The sequence below is a fragment of the Hyaena hyaena genome, unplaced genomic scaffold, assembly GCF_003009895.1.
Source record: "Hyaena hyaena isolate Hyena2069 unplaced genomic scaffold, ASM300989v1 scaffold_68, whole genome shotgun sequence".
NCBI classification, from domain to species: Eukaryota; Metazoa; Chordata; class Mammalia; order Carnivora; family Hyaenidae; genus Hyaena; species Hyaena hyaena.
The window spans coordinates 3,760,015-3,774,698 of NW_024080700.1; the positions used below are offsets into that span (position 1 = coordinate 3,760,015).

The 14,684-nt window shown below is 52.2% G+C and overlaps 1 protein-coding gene and 1 long non-coding RNA gene across 2 annotated transcripts; both read left to right on the forward strand.

The window, feature by feature from the left end:
- Positions 1-1,634: 1,634 nt before the first annotated feature.
- Positions 1,635-3,618, forward strand: LOC120232173. Its single transcript, XR_005528513.1, has 3 exons — positions 1,635-1,886; positions 2,113-2,172; positions 2,788-3,618. It is a non-coding gene; the product is annotated as an uncharacterized LOC120232173 (long non-coding RNA).
- Positions 3,619-3,837: 219 nt separating this feature from the next.
- On the forward strand, positions 3,838-5,359 carry POU3F3 (POU class 3 homeobox 3). Its single transcript, XM_039232664.1, has one exon. The coding sequence runs from the start codon at positions 3,838-3,840 to the stop codon at positions 5,335-5,337; it is 1,500 nt and encodes a 499-aa protein (XP_039088595.1). The 3' UTR covers positions 5,338-5,359.
- Positions 5,360-14,684: the final 9,325 nt, after the last annotated feature.

The window sequence follows — 14,684 nt, forward strand, 5'->3', positions numbered from 1 at the left end:
AAGGGGGTGGGGGGGGCGAAGGGGACAGACATCGGAACAGAAGTGTATTTCTGTTATCGAGGAGCACAGCGTTTTGGGGGTCTTCCCATACGCACACACACCCTCCTTGAAAAGAAAGAAAGTGGATCTGTTTGCAGAGGCGCTATCACGTTTCATCAGGCCACCTGAGACTGCTTTTGAAAGCGTGTACTGTGAAATTCATAGCAGTAATTTAGACAAAATCCTCACTGTATATTAATGAAAGGCGGCCCCATGGCTCTGTTCCTATCCTCCCCATTCAGTGTAAACAAAACCACGAGACTCTCTCGGTTTTTGAGCCGGATCCAAGCAAAATCGGCAGGAAAGGAAAACACGGGGTGCTGGCACCGACTATTCAGACGTCTGCACCTGGAGATCTCAGATTTATTCAATGAAATCTGTGTTCCATCTTTTATATATACATATACACATACATAAATATAAAAAGGAACCTTAGGGGGACGTAGAGGGAAAAAAAAAAAATCCGTTCTGTTTGGGACTTGGTTACCAACGCCTTTCAGATCTATACCTTAGCAATAATGGCTTTGCTAAAACCTACCTACGACGGTATTTCTCACCCGGCAAGCTGCAGCTGGACGGGATCCTACATAAATCCTACGCGTCTACTGTTAATCTTGAGATCACGCAAAAGCTGCGTAGCTGCGGCTGGAGAGCTCTGGCTTTAACTGAGTTCACCTAACTGCGTTCAGCCGGAGGAATTATTCATCGGGAGAGGGCAGCCCCGTTCACATTTTAGTCGGAGCACACCGGTGGCTCTGCGTCTACCTCCAGGGCCGACGCTCGGCGGCGGAAGCCGCGGGAGCTCGGGACTGACGGCTGCAGAGCAGGCTGGGGGCAGCGAGCGCAGGGATGGCGCACCCGCAACCCGGGGTGCGGGGTGCACGCCCACGCACCCTCATTAGGAACGATGTATTTATTGAATGTCCGAGTTGGGTTAGTTCATTGGAAATCCCCGAGGAGGGTTCAATTTGCCCTTGTTTTCGTTGCCACTTTCTCTTTTTTCTTGGTTCGCTGAGGTTCCTCTGTGCAGCGTTTCCGCTTGGCCGCGTCCCCCCCACCCCCGCTTCTCCCGCCTACCCTGCGCGCGCCCCCTCCCGTCCCCCTTAACTCTTTCAGTGGGGCTGGAGCTGAGAAAGCGTTTGTCGCCGCCAACCCATCCACTACGCAAGCCCATCTGAGACAGAAAAGAAAGAAAAAGCACCAATGTGTCTAAGAATAGCGAGCAAGCAAAACACCACTAATAACCATAGTGAAAAAAACATATATGTAGACACACACACGCACGCACAATGTAAGCGGTGGAGGGCGCGGCCAGTGGATCCTGGTTCTTTAGGCCGGCTCCTGCTGCAATTGGGAATTTCGAGCCTTTGGGGTGGAATACACTTACGCCGGATCTATAGGGAAAGGTCGACTGATTGCTTTTCAAATACATCGCAGGGCTCTGCTGACCGGCACCCTCCAAACACACAAGGACACGCACGCTACTTGCTAGAATCCCAGAGGAGGGGGGGAGGGAAGAAGGGAGGGAGAGCGGAGAGGCAGAGAGGGGGTGGGGGAGAGAGCGAGCCGCGGCAGCGAGCGGTCCGTCTCGCACGCGCGGGCACCGCGCTGGTCCTGGGCTGCAGGTTTCCCAGATGATGGCATCCGAGAACTTAAACAAAGGGGGCCGCCACCGGCGCAAAGCGGCTGCGGAAAGTTGCGGTGGCGGATTTCCAAGGAGCGTGGCCACGACCCGAGCCCTTTACGATGCGAGCTCTCCCTTTCCACCCCCGCCGAGACAGAAATGGGGGCCGGCTGGTGAAAGAAAAAGGAAACTTTGAAACCACTGGGGATACAACTGCCTATAGGTATTAGCGTGAATGGTGCATTCTTGCCGCGCGCTTTACAAATCTAGGGGATGGGGGTGGGGAGCGGGGAGGGCGGCAACACAACGCAGTACTAGGTGAAGTGGGTAGGTTGCTATTTTTCATTATTTTTCCCCCCTCTTCATATTCCTTCTGATTCTAACTCCTCCCTCCCCCCCTTCTCCCATCCTTCCCTCCCTTTTCTCTCCCCTTTCATCCCCCATCCCAGACCGGTTGCGAACCCACAGAGCCGCGGAGGGAACGCCTGCGCCTCGGCCGGACACTAAGAGTTAAGATGTGGCGGAGGGGGTGGCGGGGGAGGGGCAGAGAGGAGAAAGTGGCGAGGGGGAGGGAGGAGGGGGGGCGGGGGGAACGACAGATTTCCAGCTTCTACGACGCTCTGCCTAAATTAAAAAGCAACCAATCGGAACGGCCGGAAGGGGGGCCGCGCGTCCTGAGCCAGTCATTCCGGGCCTGCCAATCACCCAGCGGGTAGCCAATCAGCGGGGGCCCTGGTGCTCGACTTCCTTGTATTTGGGAAAGTGTGGTGGTGGGTGCGCGCTCGCGGCGGAGGGTAAACATTCGACAGTCCCTGCTCTGAGAGGGAGGGACAGAGAGCGAACTGTCAGATCCCAGCGAGAGCGGGCGGGCTAGCGAGGGAGAGGGAGTGAGAGAGAGAGAGGGAGGGAGAGGGAAAGTGAGAGAGGGAGAGAGAGCGCGAACGAGGGCGCAGAGCGAGCTCCCGCTGCAACTCCGCTCCGGCTCGGCCAGCGCCAGCGCCGTCGGTGCACTCTACGAGCCGTGCAACGTGCCCACTGGAGTTGGTTGTGTATCAAGGATCCCCTATATGCACACACACACCTCCACCTCCACCAATGCACTCTTCTTCCTCCTCCTCCTCCAGACAACTGCTGGGAAAAAAATAAAACACCAACCCCAACCGTCAGCAACAAGGTAACAGAGCCATTCGACCTCATTTTTCTCCTTTTCAATTTTTTTCCTTGTTATATTTGTTTCCTAATTTCTGCCCAAAAGGAAAGATGTCGCATCAGACTGTGACTGTTGCGAGGAGAATGAAAAAGGACTCTTGTTTCAGAGGCAACCAAGAGCTCCGGCAATAGCAACTTCAGAAAATGCACCATCGCAAGAAGTTTTCCTAGGACAGAACAAAACTTGAAACGAAAGGACCAGAGGAGGAGAGCAGGAGCCAGCCTCTCCTCTCCGCACACACGCGAGCAGCCAGCATCACCACGCCTTCAAGGACGGAAAAAAAGTTTTACTACTCTAAGGGAAAACGAGTGAAATGTGTTCCTGAGGAGGAGAGAAGCGAGCAGGCGAGGGAAGCAGCGGTCCCGTTGCTGGTCATCCATAATTTGGTCAAGGAAGAAAGGAACGGCTGCTTTCTTTGTTGTCTCCCGTGAAATCCTCACTTAGCAGGTGGACTGAGCCCCGCGCCCGGGCAGAGTCCGTGCTCGCCCGAGGACAGCCGGCGCGCCCCGCCAAAGAGCCCGGAGCGCAGGCCCGCGCCCTGCCGGGTGAGCCCCGCTGGAGCGAGCGGAACGCGCCGGGGCTGGGGGGCGGCCACGACCCCCCCTGAAGGGGGCGGCCACGGAGCGCGCCCCGAGAAGCGAGCCCCCCTCCCTAGAGCGCTGCTTCTGCTGCTCCTGCTGCTGCTGCTGACCAAGGCCGGCCGGCGACCCCCGCGCCCTGCCGAGCGGCCTTGCAGCTGCAGCCGGGGGCCTCGGCGGCGGCGGCGGCGGCGGGGGCGGAGGCGGCGGAGGAGGAGGCGGCGGCGAAGGCGGCGGGGCCGGCCGGGGCCCGGGGCGGGGGCGGGGGAGGAGGGGGGGGCGGAGGCGGGAGGCGGGGGGGCGCGGCGGCGGCGGCGGCGGCGGCCGCGGCTGCTGCTGCGGCGGCGGCGGTGGTGGCGGCGGTGGGGTGGCGGGAGCGGAGCGGCATGGCCACGGCGGCTTCTAACCCCTACCTGCCGGGGAACAGCCTGCTGGCGGCCGGCTCCATTGTACACTCGGACGCGGCGGGAGCCGGCGGCGGCGGGGGCGGGGGCGGCGGGGGCGGCGGCGGCGGCGCGGGCGGCGGCGGGGGCGGCATGCAGCCCGGCAGCGCCGCCGTGACCTCAGGCGCCTACCGAGGGGACCCGTCCTCCGTCAAGATGGTCCAGAGCGACTTCATGCAGGGGGCCATGGCCGCCAGCAACGGCGGCCATATGCTAAGCCACGCGCACCAGTGGGTCACGGCCCTGCCCCACGCCGCCGCCGCCGCCGCCGCCGCTGCCGCCGCCGCCGTGGAGGCGAGCTCGCCGTGGTCCGGCAGCGCCGTGGGCATGGCCGGCAGCCCCCAGCAGCCGCCACAGCCGCCGCCGCCGCCGCCGCCGCAGGGCCCCGACGTGAAGGGCGGCTCCGGACGCGACGACCTGCACGCGGGCACCGCGCTGCACCACCGCGGGCCCCCGCACCTCGGGCCCCCGCCGCCGCCCCCGCACCAGGGCCACCCGGGGGGCTGGGGGGCCGCCGCCGCCGCAGCCGCCGCCGCCGCCGCCGCCGCTGCCGCCGCACACCTCCCGTCCATGGCCGGGGGCCAGCAGCCGCCGCCGCAGAGTCTGCTCTACTCGCAGCCCGGGGGCTTCACGGTGAACGGCATGCTCAGCGCGCCCCCGGGCCCGGGTGGCGGCGGCGGCGGCGCGGGCGGTGGCGCCCAGAGCCTGGTGCACCCGGGGCTGGTGCGCGGGGACACGCCCGAGCTGGCCGAGCACCACCACCACCACCACCACCACGCGCACCCGCACCCGCCTCACCCGCACCACGCGCAGGGGCCTCCGCACCACGGCGGCGGCGGCGCGGGGCCCGGACTCAACAGTCACGACCCGCACTCGGACGAGGACACGCCGACGTCCGACGACCTGGAGCAGTTTGCCAAGCAGTTCAAGCAGCGGCGCATTAAGCTCGGCTTCACGCAGGCCGACGTGGGGCTGGCGCTGGGCACGCTGTATGGCAACGTGTTCTCGCAGACCACCATCTGCCGCTTCGAGGCCCTGCAGCTGAGCTTCAAGAACATGTGCAAGCTCAAGCCGCTGCTGAACAAGTGGCTGGAGGAGGCGGACTCGAGCACCGGCAGCCCCACGAGCATCGACAAGATCGCGGCGCAGGGCCGCAAGCGCAAGAAGCGGACCTCCATAGAGGTGAGCGTCAAGGGCGCGCTCGAAAGCCACTTCCTCAAGTGCCCCAAGCCCTCCGCGCAGGAGATCACCAACCTGGCCGACAGCCTGCAGCTGGAGAAGGAGGTGGTGCGGGTCTGGTTCTGCAACCGGCGCCAGAAGGAGAAGCGCATGACGCCGCCCGGGATCCAACAGCAGACACCCGACGACGTCTACTCGCAGGTGGGCACCGTGAGCGCCGACACGCCGCCGCCGCACCACGGACTGCAGACGAGCGTGCAGTGAAGGCGAGGGGCGCAGGGCGAAGAGGGCCGCCGCCGCCGCCGCCGCAGCCGCTGTCAGCACCGCCGCCAACCCCCGCCGCCGCCGCCGCCGCCGCCGCCGCCGCCGCACCGACCCCGCAGGGGCCGAGCCGGGCCCGGGCCGGTCCGCCGCCCTTCCCTCCGCCCAAAGACAAACATGCCTGCCCTTGGAGGAGAGCGAGAGAGAAAGAGAGGGAGACCACGGAGACATTTCTGAAGTCCAAGGAAGGAGGGGCAAAACAAAACAAAAGCGTAACAAATACCCAGACTGTTTTATATACGTATATATAACAAACAAAACCGGAAGAGAAAAAGGAGGCGATCATGAGATCTCGTTTATACTGTGGTGGTGTTTCCTTTTTGTTTTTCTTTTTTCTTTCTAAAGAAGGGTGAAGATGCCTAGCGCACCAAAACTGCACTCCGGGAGGTTTTCCCCACCCTAGGAAGTCCTACATGGCAACAGTGGACAGCACCCAGCACCTGCCTGGTCCTCGCCTCTTAAAAAAAAAAAAAAAGGAGCTCCCCCCTCCCCCCGCCCCGCTCTCCTTTTCACTCCCCCTCCAAAGGGCTGACTAAAGTGATCTACCAAAACTTTCTTTCCTGGGGGCGACGTGAAAGAAAGCAGAGGCACCGGGTGTCATCAGGATATGACTCCGCTCAGGGGCCCTGTTTTTCTTGGCCATGTTAAAGTCATTTGGGGACAAATGGACTATGAAATAGGAAGGAGAAAACAAAGAACGGTCTTCAGGAAAAAAAGAAAGAAAGAAAATATTCACAGCTTTTGAAATTAACAGACTGAATAGCAAAGCCAAAAGAAAAAGTATCCTCAAAGTAACCTTGGAAATAAAGCATCTCGAAAGAGCAAAGGGACGGGCGAGGAAGAAGGGGACTTCTGCCGAGGAGTGGGAGAGGCCAGGCTGAGTCGGGCTGGGCGGGCGGACTGGGCGCCGAGCGAGGCCCCGCCACCAACCCCGGCTTTAACGGCGGTCACTCGGGTGGATGAGGCCTAAAGATTCCACCGCTAATATTTTTTTTATTAATATTTTTTATTTTTTATTTCTGGACTGACTCAGATAAAGAGATTTAGAAGGACTGAGCACCAGCCGCTGCACTCCTCTGGACTTCTCTCCTCAATCCGTTGCCAACTTTGATTGAATGGGTGCTGTGGATGTGATTATATAATACTGCCATTTCCAAGCAGTGTTTTTGGTAGGTTTTAATAAACAGACTTTTCAAAAGACGGCAATATAGAATTGTTAGATCCGTTGTTGATCTAAAAATATTTGCTTTATATTTTCATTAAATGACTTCTTTTAATATTTTATTCAGAATACTTATGAACTGCTGCAAAACGGTAATTTATTTTTCCCCAGATCTTGTATTACGTGTTTTTTTCAGACGAGCACAAATCAAAATGAAATGAAAATATGGACAGTTGCTAGGTAGTAAGGGTATCTTTTGATGTGATCATTTGATTGTAATTTAATTTGAGTAGTGATTCCATAAGAGCTGATCGAGAAAATAAATTTGTTAGAATGAAATAGTCTGTGTCTGATGCATAAACACTATGTGGGAAGAAAAGAGTTCTTTAGAAAATATTTTTTTACTAATGCAAATCCTTAAGTGAAAGTACTGAGGAAGTACAGCCCTGCTCCACCTAAGGTATATTTGGAAATACGGAGTCAAAGACAGACCTGACAGAAACTTCTAGTACTTTAACATAGTTGTCACTCCTCCTTAATCCGTAAACTTCACAACATTTTTCCCTCCCTTGGTTTTAGTGGGTGTTTTTAGTGTGTTTAGGTGAGATTGTCTAAGTATTAGTCTTTTTCTCAGAGATACCTGTGTCCTTTATCATCTTGACCAGAAGATTGGGCTACATCACCAGTAAAAATGTGCCAACTGGTTATTAATGGTTAATACAGAGCTCCCCCTCCCCACCCAAGTTCAGCCTCACTTTGCCTCCCTTCTTCCCCCCCCCCCCCATATTGCTAGGTCTCTTTCCTCTTTTTCTGAAGACTAACAGTTGTAAAGAATAGCTTACAAGTCTACAAAGTATTTTTATATTAATCACTCACTTCCCATTAATAACTATATGAAGTTCAGTTTCAATTATTAAGCTGTGTTGGGTTTTCTCTTTTGTTTTTGGTTGTTCTTTTTGTAAGGAAAGAATGTAGCTCTAAAATCCTGATTATAGTCCACACTGCATTACCCTCAGTGTGATTACCAGCTCAGACTTTCTATGTTCCTGTCCTTCCCCAGTATGAGTCCTTATCTCCTTTACTGGTGCTGGGGGTTTGAGCTTCTTTTGATCACTCCTTAGATACACCATGCAGAGCGGTCACATTTATCAAGTTAATGTATCAATATTTACAATGTGGGAAAATGAAAGCGTAATGCCTCAGGTTGTGAGTACTACAGATGCAAAAGGACTCTGCTTAGTGGAGTCCCTTCATATTATACTTTTAAAAAGTATTTGGGAGTGATAAAGCAATGATTTTATGGAATAATTTCCTCCTAATCTCAATTAGCTGTCACTCACTCTCTGACTTCTCTCATCTTCCTCTCTCTTCCTCTGATATCGATGCAGGGGTTAAAAAACCCGGAAAACTGTGAGAGCAACAAGGAACAGTTATTTCTTCCAGACAGACCCTGTGTCATTTTCATAAATCAAGCCCAGCCAGATGGCCATGTATTGGGTTGCATTATTTTAAACACCAAATCGTACTCAAAATCACAATCATTTTGATTTGTGAAATCTGAAAAAGGCCATATTTATTTATTAAACAGAGAGAAGGAAAAAAATGAAAACAAGAAACCACAATTTACTTTTCTTTGCCTTCATGTTTCCTACTTTTTCTCTTGCTATTGTAATCCCTCTGCCCAGCAAATTTACAACCTGGAGTGAGGGTCGGGGGTGGGGACAAACTTTATCATTTTCTGAGGGTCTACAGGGGCGAGCAAAACAGGCCTTATGAGAAAGCTGAGGACTGGGTGTGGTTGTTTTTATATGGTGGATACTACTGGCACGTGAGATGAAATCCTATTTTCCCTACAGGAATGGTAGTTGTTGATTAGACAGCGAATGGGTCTATTTAAAATTTTAGGAGGTATTTGCTTACTTGATTTGGCTGACAACAAAAGAACTAACATTAGATTTCACACTGTTTTCTATTAAAAAGCAACCTTTTTGCTGAGTACTTTGGAAGGAGCCCCAGATTTAAGGGTAGCCGAGTAACTTTTCATTGGAGAAGATGAGAAAGAAAGCCCATTTTATTTCATCATTTTGCATTTTTTAAAGTGAGCTCATGCTTGCACTCCATATTTTAAAAAAATCAACCCTTTGAATGTATTTACAAGATGAAATTCATGTTTGAAAAACAAAAGAGGGCAGCTATAACTGAGAGGTTTTGTGCTAAGGCTTATATTGTTACACATGTAAATAATGAAAATATTGTTATATATCACCAGATCTTTTTAATGAATTTGGTCATTGTGTTCCTTTGCAGCGCAAGTGTCTTGTGCTTCGTAAAGTGCCCATTTGTTTCCTCCATTTCAATCCACCCCCTCCTCCCCTTCCAACCCAAAGGAAAGTGACAAAGTTCTGTTCCATCAATCTGGCTAATCCTGAGCTAGGCCCATTTATAGTTTGCAGTGTCCTGTGGCTTCTGATCAGTTGTCCAAGCCCCTGTCACCTCATTCACCCAACCATCTTCCCCTGCAGGTCTGGGCGATAAATCATTCAAGGTGTATTTAAAATAGTCACTTTACTGTTGTTGCTCTGCCTTTTTTTTTTTTAAGTACTTAGCCAAGGACTACTTCTTTGTTCCAAAATAGAACTGTTCATTATTGATCTTAGAGATTCCCTCTACTTCCCTGTAGCCTCCAGTGTTCGCTTATTACCATGCTCATAATCTGTTTTGTATGGTTTTCAACATTCAGAGAATAATTGGTTCTAATATTAAATGCAGTATATACTATTGATAGTTTTATCGATAAGTGTAATATTTTAAATAATTTTAACAATTAAATTTGTTTTTTAAATTATATATTTGTAAAGTATTTATCCTGTTGGAAGCAACAATATATTGTTGTATTTATTCGTTTATTTTTGTAATAAATGATCAACCTCTTCAAGCTAAATCAAAAATGACACTTTTATATATTTATACAAAATGCTTTTTAGGATATGGGCATATTTGCACCAATTTGTATGTAAATAGAGTAAGAGCCATCAATAACTTGTAGCTTTCAGAACTAAATTGAAGGAAGAAACATTCTCTCCACATGGAGTTTAGTTTGCCCAAGTTCCAGGGTAATTAATCAAACTCTAAAATGGATGCAACAAGTATTGGCACTGGATGCAGACTTGAAATTAATTATTTAGGAGGTGGACCTGGTTTTTTTCAAGGCAGAAGGATAGAATTGAAAGAATTCTCCTCTTTCATGAAATGCACGTGGCTGACTGAATGGATTAGAACAGATGCTATGTATCAGTGATAAAACCTAATACCTGGCTGTGCTCAGACATCTCTGCTGGGGGGGAAAGGGGCTGAGAGTTAAGACGTCGAGGCTATCAGTGACTCAGAAGCAAGGTGGTGTAGGAGAAAAGAGTTGTGTTATGTTTGTTTTTAAAAAACTGTTCTTCACATGGCTGTGAGTGAAGAACCTCTCTCCCTCCTAGTCCTGTATTTGACAGCCGGAGCAGCCAGTACAGGTGCTGCTGTTGCTGATGTTGGTAAGAGCGCTGTGCGTCAGAAGTGTGGGGGCCCCCTCTCCAGCTGTCCGGTTCTGTAGGTCACTTGGTCACCTCTCAGTTCCTCAGGGCAACTGATCCGAGGGCCTGAAGTTCACCCATGTGACCTCCGGGCCGCAGGAGCCCCACCGTGGGCTTGATCTTGATTTCAATAAGGAGATGAGAGGGCTCTGGGTTTGCCTGAACTTTCCAGTCTAGGAAAGGAAATAGTGCGGAGGCTGGAAGGCATGGGTGGGGGTGGGGGAGCGGAGATAGCAAGAGGGGTACTTGTGTAATCAGATTCTTTGATTTTGTTAGCCTGGCTCATGGCCTATTAATTAGATTACTCTCTCTTTCATTCTTGATTTCACATCCGTGTTTGTTCCTGTATCCTAAAATGTGGGCGCGAGCGTGGCGAGCAGGAGCCAATGAGGTCACTGCCGGCCAGCGGCGGCCGCCTGGCCTTCTGGAAGGCTGTGGGCTGCGTTCTTTATGAGTCGGGTCTTCCTCAAGGAAGAGTTGGCTCTGGAAGTGACCTCAGAGGGGTCTGGGAAGAGGGCAACTGGCATTCTCGCAGCGGCACGATGTGTGCGCTAGTGTGTGTGTGTGTGTGTGTGTGTGTGTGTGTGTGTGTGCACGCGCGTGTGCTGCGCGCCTGTGGGTGCGGGTGAGGGGAGGGGGCTGCGGAAACTCTCGGCCTGGACTCTGAAGCCCTAGGGATGCAGATGGCTGGCTCAGGTGCAGGGCCTGCCTCCTGTGGAAATGGGGATCAGAGGAGCGGAGGAGGGTAGCGCCTGGGCAGCGGGCGGCAGAAGGCCAGCTTCCCTCTGGGACGCAGGGCAGGCTGGGCGCCGAGGTAGGGCGGTGGCGGTCGATGTGGGGTGGCCCGATCCCTGCTTGGCCCGGCCAGGCCAGCGGCCCGGCCGTAACAGCTGCCGCCAGTCCCACAAGTTGTTTTCCTCGTGGCGACCATTCAGCAAAACGCACGATCCTTTCTCAAAGATTTAAATTTCGCGGATGAATTACCATACACCGGTTGCTTAGCAACTAAATTCAAGCAGGGCTAAGAATATGCAAGCTTTTTGTATTCTCATTAATAAAATGCCACTCTGACACAGCAACCCGACTTTGGATCACTGCAACTTCTGTAAAAGCCGTAGGAGAATACAAACCGATCCTGCCATTTAATTACAGATCAAAATGGCTTGAAACGCGATGTTTTGTTCATCTATCTTCCTAAAAGCGATGTAAAAAATAACCGCTTTTCAAGAGCAGTAGTAAATTCTTTTCTTTTTTTTTTTAATGGAGTTGTCTGTCGGGGCTACTGATAATTGTCAACTGAAACTTTTTGAGACACAAGGTTGAAATATGCCTTTTCACCAGCATCTCTACTCTCCCCCTCCATCCCCTATCCTCTGATCCTTCGATCGTTCCCCAGCCTGATAATAACGATTATTATCATAATTCAGGAAATACCCAGGCCTTGGGAGCCCTGGGGACCAAAGGGCAGTTGGAGCAATCGACAAGGCCGGTGGCTGGAGAAAACCTAAGAAATTGAGGACAAAGAGAGAACTGAAAACTTGCTAAAGTTTCCTTGGAAGGTGGGTCGGCTCAAGGTTGTAGAGGTACTGAGGAACACTATTTGGAACGCACGGGAGAATTAAAGGTAGAAATGCCTGTCGACCTCTTTTCCACGTTTGCGGATTTTCCGTGCTGGGGTCCAGCCTCCTCTCCCCGGAATTCGGTCGCAGCCTCCCGCTCTGCGGACCGCAGAGTTCAGAGGGACTGGGTTCAGGGCCTGCCGCCCCGCCTCTCCCGGAGATCCACCTTCCCACTGCCCCAAGCCCCGGAGCCCTGGAGGAAAAGTAACCACGGAGTTGGACCCCCTGGGTCTTCAAAGGCTCTGGCCCAGCCCTGAGCGCAGAGCCTGGGATTTACGGAAGGGTGGGGGGGGGCACTCTGTGTCCATTCCTGAACGGTGCTGTGTCTGGAAGGGGGCGCGCTGGCTCAGAATCAGGGTCTAACGCTTTGCTACAGTCCGAAAGTGGGGGGAGTAGGGGTCAGAGAGGACCGGCCTCGTGCGCGGGGAGGTCGCATTGTTTGGGAATGCGCCTGCATCTGGGATGCCGGGAGCTGGGGAGCGGGGGGCAGGGCAGAAGGCGGCTGGTGGCTTTGTGAAGTTTCGGGCCTCCAGGCCCTGCGCGCCGCACTGGGGAGTGGAGTGCTTAGGTCACCCTGCGCCTCGGCGGAAACCGGAGCGCCTGGCCAGGGTAGGCTTCGTGTACCCGGGCCGTCACCACCTCCCGAGCCCAGTCACCGGCTGCAGACTGCGGGCCGCGGGCCTTCGAGGCGATACTGAGCTGGCGGTTGGCGAGCGCGGGCCGCAGGGGAAAGAAGGTGCCAGGCGTCCCGTCGGTGCCCAGTCCACCCGCCGAGACGACTGCGCGCGGGCTTCGCTTTTGAAGGTGCAGAAGGAGGCCCGCTTTTGAAGGTGCAGTCCGCTTTGGAAACACCCAGGGGCAAAAGTGAAACTCTCCAGACTGGTTCCAGCAACATTCCCAGGGAGCCAACCCCCTTCGCTGGCACTTTGGCAACCGTGAGAACTTTAGACGTGACTCTTCCCCGGGTCAGTGTGGACGCTTAAGGATGAAGACCCCCACACCTCAACTGATTCCGTTTTGCCCGCTTTCTAGTGAATTAAAAAAAAAAAAAAAGTGGAAAGCAAACCATAAGTTGAAATATTTGCTCTGTTAGGTGCTTGGAGACTTTAGAGTTCATTTTTCAGTAAAAGGTACATAATAAACAGGAAGCCATTTATTTACAAATACAATTGTCCCAGACAAGTCACATTCCGTGTACGTAATTCATTAATGGAATTCGTTCCTTTTCCTCCCTTTGGAAAGAGAAATTTTAGCTTTTAAAAATAGCTGGGGCTTGGAGGAGGGGAGAGTGGTTAGTTACCTGTTCCTAGAAAAAGAAGCAGGGAAGTCTGGCCAACTCTTGTCCGTGGGGGTATTAAGCAGTATAAAAAAAAAACATTTTAAAGGTATGGGGAGCTTTTTTTTTCTCTTTCACTCTTCAGAAAATAAGTTTGTTGGTCTGGGTTGCTGTCCCCAGACTCGTCCAGGGAAAATGTGCTGGTAACATAATCCTAGTTGGCGTGTGTGTGCCCATACATGTGAACAAAACTAAAATTTAACTCACTTGAGCTGCCTGGGAATCCACCAGAATTTTATCCGTAAAACTCACTTAGTTGCCATAGATTTAGAAATGTCTGTGGAAACATGTCTGCCGTTCTCTCCTCCAGAGATGTGACCCCAGGGAGATGCTAGCTCACCCCCTCCCAGTCACCAGTGTGAGCCAGTACCATTTACCCGGAGAACGTGAGTTTGCTCTTTTCTAATCTGAGAAGCGACCGCTAAGTGAATCCCCTTTCCCTGCAAGTTGGGAGAGGGACCTTCTCCGGAAGAGAACCTTCTGGGATGGGAGGAAGCCAGAATCCTGTGTGGGTCTCTGGGTGACCCGGTGAGGGGCAAGGAAGCATCAAAAGCACAGGGCATGCTGAGGTGTGCCTGGGGCTTTGTGACATCCCGATACAAGCCGTGTTTACAAAGGACAAGAAAGAATGACAAACTGTTCGTGTTTCATTGTTACAGCTACAAAATAACAGGACCGACGCTGAGAGGAAAGCAAAAACATCTTTTTAATACAAAAACAAAAACAAAGGACAAGGGATGTTCTGATGAAGAGCTTCCTGGGAGATTGCACATTAGTTGTGTCCTCCAGGACTGCCTCTCGGCAGAAGGCAAGCCCATTTAGTCGGCTGGAACATTGCACACTGAAATAGAATAGATATTCATTTCAAAGAGCTCACTTTGTGCCAGCACTGAAATAGAAGGTGCCAAAACCTGCTACCCTCACTCTACCAGGTTCAGGCAGGGCAACTTCGAGGTGTGAGTTGGGACCAGACAGGTCTGTACTACTCCCCAACCCTGTAAGAATCTGGGAGGGAGGGTGTTTTTCGCTTGCACCTCCAAGGTTGCAAACTCTCTAGCAGGGGTTTTAAAAATAAATTAAATAAGTCTAATCAGAAAATATAGTTCCCAGAAACGAAGAAAATTAGAATAAATATCTTAGTAGCTTGGTTCGGACAATCTGTAGTTTACGATGCAGAAAAACCCCTTAGCGAGCACAATAACGCCTACAGTGTCTTTGATTCACTTTTTTGGGGAGGGGGAGAAATCTTTCAAACTTCATCAGGTGGTCCTCCTGATTATACTTTGTGCCCCTTGAAGATTTCTTCCAGAGCATTCAAAATGTTTCAGACCTGAGGAATGTCTTTAATTCTTCTGAGAACTATTTAATAGTTGTCCTGGATGTTTTCAAGAAGAGAGGGATGCAAAGTAAGTAGTCTGGGGTCCAGTGAAGTCCAGTGGTGGGTACTCAAAGGCACTGAGCAGCCAGCACCTGAAATGGGCTTTCTGCTTTTCAATGAGGAGGGGCCGAGGAGGTCAGCACTATTTACATATGTACCTGATCCCACAGGCTTTCCACTATTTATCAAAGAGGAGGACCTGCAAGTGAGCGGGTGAAAG

Coding starts and splice junctions, on each gene's coding strand:
- POU3F3 (XM_039232664.1), top strand. CDS start 3,838: ATGGCCACGGCGGCTTCTAACCCCTACCTGCCGGGGAACAGCCTGCTG.